Source organism: Pomacea canaliculata, linkage group LG1 (genome assembly GCF_003073045.1).
Source record: "Pomacea canaliculata isolate SZHN2017 linkage group LG1, ASM307304v1, whole genome shotgun sequence".
Classification (NCBI taxonomy): Eukaryota; Metazoa; Mollusca; class Gastropoda; order Architaenioglossa; family Ampullariidae; genus Pomacea; species Pomacea canaliculata.
This window is the reverse complement of record NC_037590.1, coordinates 42088899-42096923: the sequence shown is the minus strand read 5'-3', so window position 1 is coordinate 42096923 and position 8025 is coordinate 42088899. Positions and strand designations below refer to the sequence as shown.

At 41.1% G+C, this 8025-nt stretch overlaps 1 protein-coding gene across 1 annotated transcript in view; it reads right to left on the bottom strand.

The window, feature by feature from the left end:
- Positions 1-241: 241 nt before the first annotated feature.
- The window catches only part of LOC112573682 (probable G-protein coupled receptor 83), a 44590-nt gene continuing 36806 nt past the window's right edge, over positions 242-8025 (bottom strand). Inside the window, 1 exon segment of the mRNA XM_025254263.1 lies at positions 242-8025. Coding sequence (XP_025110048.1) covers positions 7466-8025 — 560 coding nt within the window. The 3' untranslated portion in view covers positions 242-7465.

Here is an 8025-nt window from a genome sequence, read left to right as displayed (position 1 = left end):
CTTTTGTATCTGTGGCAGTTGAATAAAGGACATGTTGTGGTATTGTCTTTGCTGCATGTGCAGTGTTCAACACCAATTAATCGTACTCAGTCTAGCATTTTGGTAAGTTTGTGTCATGCGGTGTTCTCATGGAGATTTACCATTATTAGTGTCAATCTAACTCTACTTCTCGGAAGGAAGGAATTTCTTACAAAGTATGACACTCCTTCTCTCAGTTCTATCTAAAATTAACTGTTAATACACTTTCTGCCTTCATGCTTGCGACAACGAATAAAAAAAACCAAATCCAATTTGTGCATTTTATTTCTGTAACAGTTGTCTTGATTATTGTTTCATCATTAAATAGATGTCTACTTAGTACCATTGTCGTCGCCTTTTCTCTCGCCAATGATGACAACCGGTAAAACATCAACAACAAAATTTGTAAAATAGCAGTTGACTTTGCAACTGTTGACAAAGCCAAGTTTTGAAGATTTGCACAAAACGACAGAAAACATGCGAGATACACTGACATTCAGGTTATTGTTTGTTGTGACAAGAAAGTAGCATAAGGCAGACAGGAAACCAAATCTTCGAGTTCCGGCTTCCAAAGCCGCGTCCTTAATTGGGCTAACCACGGCTAACCACGGCTAACCACAGCTAACCTCGGCTAACTACTTGTAGTTGACTGTCCCTAGAGTCAGTAAGGACCGTATATGTACCGTCACTTTCAACATGCAATGCTCTATCTATGTGTGAACTTAAGGTTGGGTTAGCAAAAGATTACAAGTACAGAAATACAAAACCAATGTCTCCCACACGCAGCTAATAATTCCTTTAAAATCATTTAAATATTCATCGAAGGAAACTAATACAAAATCGTAAGGACTCTAACCCCCAAACCCTCCCTTGAGCAATGAGGATAACATCAAGCTCTGAATAGACAAATAAATAGTTGAAGTGACACCCCAGTATGTGCTAAAACCTTTTTTCCACGTCGATCCCTTGGCAATGAGGTAGTGTGATCCCCACTCATCTCCTTGCATGGTCCTGGATGAAGTAAGCACAGTAGGATAGTAACGGCCCTTGTACTCTGTCTGTGGTCTCAGTAGAGCTGGCAGCCATCAACTGTCCTCCAACTGTGTCCAGGGCTACTGGTCTTCACTCAGTGCCTCGCCAAGCTACATCACTCCCCTTCAATTCATGAATTTGAGATGTTGATAGCAAAGATGTAGCAACAGCGACATCTGCCTTGTGGAAATAGATTGAGGAGGAGCTCAAGGTGGAGCGAGAGAGAGAAGAAGTTTTATATTTTAGATTGCATTGCCAAACTTTAGAGGCTTCTCTCCACTTCGTGAACACAAACAATTCAAATGACACGAGCATAATTATCGCCCCTTGTCTTTTTACTGGCGTCAGACTTTCAGTTCTCTTTTTTTCCCCGTTATCGTCCTCATCCTCAATACATCAGCTTCAAATGATCACAAGAGGCGTTAACCCGTCAGTGTTTTCATGAACTATTAGCTTGAGTTTTTATTTCTTGTTCACTATTCCTCGTGTAGCTGTCTTCGCTATCATTATCTTCAATTATCTTGCCCACTATTATTATAACAACTTACTGTACAGCATAACAAAATGTGAAGGTATAAATCATTTCACTCTAATGTGTTTGTCCAAACTGCACCAGTCAAGAAAGTGAGGACAAGAAAAAAAAGGAAAACCCAACAGATCCAGGAATGAAAACAAGCTTGTGATTTTGGCATCGACCCTTGTTTACTTTCGGGGTACCTCCAACAGAAAATGCTTGTTTTCCTGACAGATTTACGCACAAAAGATTTAAGTTTTGGCGACTAAAAGAAAAAGTTAATGTTCAAAATAATAGTTAGCAGTAATTAGTTTAAAGCAATATCACACACATGTCAAATCTTGCAATCAGCTATTCTCACAGGTATCCATAAGAAAACAATTCGGTCTGGAATGCTCGAAGTACATGTAATAACAATAACCATGTTAAAAACGATTTATGGATATCTGACAATATTAAAATAATCTTTTATCCTTTGTATGCTCTCTTCTAAAGCAAACACTGTTCAAACAAATCTCTTTTAGAAATCACGCAACATCTCTGTAATTAATTCAGCATGAAAATAATCCATTTCTCTCATCCTTTTCTTGTTTTTGTACCTTTCTTCTTTAACCTGTTCCTGTCTTCTGTCTCATAGTCCAGCCACCTCCTGCGCCTTTATTAAACGAGTAAGACAAAGGTCGTAAAATATTTGTGGATCATTGAAAGCAAGCCACCCGGGTAGAATGTACCCGCAATATCTACTAATGACCAACATCAGCGTAGGAGGTGCACCTAGACCACATTGCTTATTATTTCTTCTTTCGCCTGTTTCATCTATTATCCTCCTCTTTTACTGTCACTCAGAAATTATTTCTGTTGCTTTAAATGGAGGAATTTCATGCAGTAACTCAATAGTAACAAAAGTCACAGTAATTCACTTCTGATCAAAGGATGTCCTGATGTTGCTTTATGATGGCTCAACTGAATCTCAACTTCAAGATGTTGTACAACTGAGTGTGGGGTCGGGTTACCTGGAGGCTTAGGCACAGAATCAAAGACTGGGCATCAGTGTCATGTTCACAGCAAACCCTCTACACCAAAAATACAGAGGCATACTCTTGCAATCGTTCTTTGATCGTCATCTTGCTGACATTAGATAAGCTATACCTCCGTGTATTTCTTTTGATTGTGCCTGCCAGAGAAAGTTCTTGATACACACAGAAACCCTTTCTTTGCCATGCTGAGCATTTAGCGAAGGACAAGTTCAGGAGGTCTCCCCTGGCTATCTTCTGGAAACAGCAGCAGTTAGGGACAGGGGTGGGGGACCACTTCTGGTTTTCATTGTTTGGCCACAGACATCTTGTGGACAGATTTTTAAACTTCCATCTGTCAAAGTCTGAAAGGCTGTCACATCCTTGAAAAACTCCGGAAATGGGCTGGTATGCACGCAATATCTAAATTGACTGCCGAATTCAATCGCAAAAACCCAAAAGGCAAAGGCCTACTCTCCATTTCTGTGCGGGGACATTCGTCTGATTTCGAAGAAGAATACAGGATTTCTACCAGACCGATTAAAAAAATTCTGAAATCATCTAGTGAGCTGCAATCATTTCCATTAAGTAACAAAGACACTACACAGCACTCACCAAAACCTGGGGGAAAGACATTTCCTTACAAATGCCTGGGACTTTTTAAGTGAACATAAAAGTGAGCCAGAAATTAAAAAGCTAGGAACCAGAAGTGTAGAAGCAAGTGTAGGCTAAACTCCAAAATAGAAATGTTCTTTTTGCCAGTCCACTGGGGATCTTCTCCTTTCCCTTTTATTTGCAGCCTATAGTCCACATGCAAATAATATCTTGTCAAAATCTGATTGTAAAATGATTACTGACATTCTCTCATTTTGGCTTTATACTTCATTCTTTTTGACACTTTAATCAGACAGCAGTTGGTAAGGTTGGCAACAATGCAAAATCACGATCAGTTATACAAACTCATAGAAGACAAGAGAAAGAACCAATGGCTGTCATCACATCTTCAGACAGGGGCAAAGGTGGGTCATCATTCACTGTGTATGTTGTCAAGAATGTTGCCACCACATCACCATTGTGTAGCTAATGATACTCAGAGGAGAGACACACTGACAGACAGACAGACAGACAGACAGACAGACAGACGCAATCAATCAAGTTTCATGCAAGTTGAGAAACGTAGTCCAAAGCCGAGAATAAATCATTTCACGAAAGCACAAAACCACGTGACTACTCAAGCACGACAACGAGCTAAAGGTTAAAGGTTAGCTGCCGACCAGGCTCTGACACGGTGTTGATACAACATGTATCCAACATGACTGCTTCACAAAACAGGACAAGTATGGAGACATCGGCCACAGACTGTGAAACAAAGTTTGTGTAGGAGTGCTCTCGTCACACACTCCAGCATCCTTCACTGTATTGGCTTGGGAAAGTCCTGGTTAGTAGTTGTGTGTACTGCTTGTTTGTCCTTCTGACCATTTTACAAAGTTTACAAAGCATTTCGACTGTGTGTTTGTCTGTGTGCTGACCATTTTAAAAGAGCATCTGCCATTCATTCTTTGCATTTATCCAAAACACATAGGAGATTTGGAAACAATTACTCTGCCCTCTGTTTCTTCTTTTCTAAGGCTTTTTCTTCCATATTTGTTTTTTTTTTGCTTTTTGTTTTTTTTTTATTTGTCCTTTTAGGACAGCAATTATACTTCCCTTAACAGCTGTATCAAACAAAACCAACAGCAAGATGTTCCATAATCATTTCTTGTAATGACCTATCACAAAGGACATCAAGACTATGGCTCCCTTGTAACTATGGAGACAGAAGAATCACCGAAATATGAGTCAGGATTGCCATGATTGTCTGCTGGCTGCTTTCATGTGTGACAAACGACATCAGTCATCAAAGGAGGTGGTGAGGTAGGAGGAGATGGTGGGTACTAACGAGGTGTCTGTTCTGCTACGACAACATTTCTTTTATGAGCTCTGGGAGGTGGTATTTTATAAACTTGTCGCACAAATAATAACATAATGGCAATAGAAAAACAAAATATTTTTGTACAACATGTACAAGGCGAAGAAATTAAATTTTGATTGAATTAAAAAAAAGATGTTAATGAAAACTAAAGAATGAAATGGAAGTTGAAGAAAAGAAATGAACCCAAGGATAAAACAAAGAAATAAAAGGCAAGTCTCAAAAAATGCGTGAAGTGCACTTCAAAGACTTCACATCATAATGCACATCGAAATAGGCGAAGCAGACTTCAGATGGAATTAAAGAATAAAACAAAACAAGGATTCTGCCTGTTGTTCATTCAAGTACATAAAGTTTGTATGCGTGTCTACCTGCCGGAACATTGAGTCAGTTTGTCTGTCTCTCTCTCTCCGTTTGTGTGCGCGCATGCACACGTGTGGGTGTGTGTGTGTGAGAGAGAGAGAGGGTGGGAATGGCAGCAACTAAAGTACATCACCGCAAGTTAGCCTCCCTGTCAGAAAGAGAAAAGAAAAGTAACCTGTTATTTGAAGCATATTAAAGGGATACAATCTTTTACTTGTTTCTTTATGTCTTCCATAATTCCTTCCTCTTTGCGGTTGTGTTTATTATTTTATTTTTATTTTTTATTGCTTCCATATCTGATTCATTCTTCCACTCATTCAGGTAGCCTTTTCTTTTCTGTTTTCTAGTTTCTTGGCAATTTCATTATGGTTGATCAAATGAATGCTTTTTTCTTCTTTTTTTTCGGCTATCTTCCCCCATGTTTCATTGTATTTAATCAAATAAATCCTCACTTCTAGGTTTTATTACTCTCCTGATAATGGCGCTGTACTTAATGCAATCAACGCTCCATATCTGCTTTGTTTTACAAGATGACAAGGTAACTACCTGAAAGAACAATCAAATAAACAGTATCACAGCCGTCGCCCAACCAAACAAACAGCTCAGCACACGAATAAACAAAACAGTTTAAAATCTGCCAGGCACTACAAACGATGTGTGATGATTCCTGAGAAGAAGCACAGTCTTATGATGATTTGTCTTTTATTTGAGAAGTCATGTAGTGTCAGGTCCCTGCACACAATCCCAACTCCCTTCTCTCTCTCCTTCCTGTGTGAGACTTGTACACACTAGTGATTGAGGAGAGGACTGTGGAGAGGAGAGGACAGAGGAGAGGACTGTGGAGAGGACTGTAGAGAGGAGAGGACAGAGAAGTAGAGAGGAGAGGACTATTCAGACTTTGTCTTCACTTTCTCGACTATGGTTGGTGGAGTCGGAAGTGCAGTGAAAGGGCGACCGGAAGTTGCTATTTATGTCTGCGGTGAAGTGAGTGGTTCAACCTAAGACGCGATACACGCTTTACAGGAGAAGAGCGGCCGCTAGGGGGCAGACGCTGATCATTCACATTCACATTCACAATGACAGTCACAGTCATTTATTCGTTCACTTGTTTGGTGAGATGTCAAGCGAAGTTTATGCTGCAGTTACTCTGTTTGTGTTAAGGTCTTACTTTGGGTCGCTAAGCAGTTTGTGTAAATATTGTACTTGGTGTGTGCTTATTTCGTAAAGCTACAGAAAACTTAAATAATATAAATCCTTTACTAGGGAACGATGTGATTTGTCAGGTGCATGAAGACACTCCGCGTATTCTGTTTACTTGAGCGATAAACGACTATTCCTTAGAAAAAGCCTGTAGTGTCCGTTGTATTTTGAGTTTACACACAGTTTCCTGTGATGCCTTTTGTGTTTTCTTTCTCTTACCGAGCACTTGAGCTCAGTCTTTTTCCCACAAGCTTTATATTATACAACACAAAACATTTCACTGAGACGAAGTCTTGATACCAAAGTCACCTAAATAATCAGCTGTACTTGATGGCAATGCCAACAAACGTGTACAGATCCACTCTGTGTCTTTACAGCAGTTATCAGTAACATTAAAACAAAATAAATAACACATATTTTTTTCATTTCTCACAGCAAAGATTAATTACATACCTTCAGAAACTTCATTAACAAATAAATTACCAGCAAATATTAACATGTCAATAAAACTCCGAGCTAATAATCTTCATCCATTCATATTTTCCCCGAGGGCTTATCATTTGTGGGAAATATCATGAGCAACATGTGTAAAGACCGAACTGTTTAAGTCATGTTACATGTAAACAACACATCTGTCACACAGCTTGAACATCTGATGTATTCAAGTTCAGTTACCGTCACATGTTCGTCACATATTTTATTACAAGTCCCTTGACGAGCGCTCACTGGTCGAGAAAACCGAGACTTGAGGTGTCTTCCCTCACTTTAAACGAGAATATTCCCCGACACAAAGTACCCGCGATTATCAAACTACATTTGTGACATCAGCTCGTTTGTCGGGTGCATCGGACCGTGTACAAATGTCTGTTCACAGAGGTGTAGCCCTCTATATCTCCCTCACAAAGGAGACTGTCGATCTGCTCTGCCTGACTTCCTTTCGCCATTTCCACCTGAGGTGAGCTGAAGACAGTCCGTAGAGATGACAGGAAATGATAAACACTTTCAGCCTGCAATAGCGAATGTGCTGAATACTGACAACAAAGAAGAAACCATCATTTCCTCTAAAAGGAAAGCTTCTCTCTTTGTGAGCTGCTGAATACCAAATACTTCATTTTGTGCGTTTTGCACACGTAAGCCAGATACTTTTGTCTGCATCGTCTGCTTAGTCGAGACTGCTTTACTTTTCCTCCCAATTTTCTTCATCGGCATCCCTAATCACCTCTTTGTCATCAGGCCTCATCGAGGTATTTTTTTTTTCATCTTTACGCTCTGCTTATCCACGAAGCCAGAAAGCCTAGTCGCAGTGTGATGTCTACTCATCTCTCTGTCCAAGTGACCTCTGACCTCCAGAGTGTCTTACCCTTTGATGCAGTTGTGAGCTGACGAGATGTGGTACTCTACCCGTCCGTTTCCATACATCGACAGGAGGTCCTGTACTTCCTCGTCACGCTCTGCTGACTCGGCCACCATGAAGCCGTCCGACTGCTTGTGTGACATCATGTCCTCCTGCTCCGACAGCAGCGTGACGTCACGGCGCACGCTGTGCATGTTGGCGGAGCTGCGCACGCTGGACCTCGTGATGCTCGTGTCCTGCCGCTGACGTCGCGGACCTGCGCTGCCCAGCCCGGCTCTTTTCACACCTGGCAGGTACTTCAGAGGATGGCGGAAGCAGCACCGGAAGCGGGATTTGACCTCCTCCCGGAAATTCTCATTCATCCAGCAGTAGACGAAGGGGTTGAAACAGGTGCTGCTGATGGCGAACCAGTGGCAGGCAAAGTACACGTTGATGTTGTAGCTGAACACCTCCGTGTTTGGATGCAGGGTCGTTAGCAGGTGATACAGGATGAGTGGTAGCCAGCAGAGCGTGAAGACCACCACCACAGCGATCAGCAGCTTGATGGACTTGCGCTTGGCGC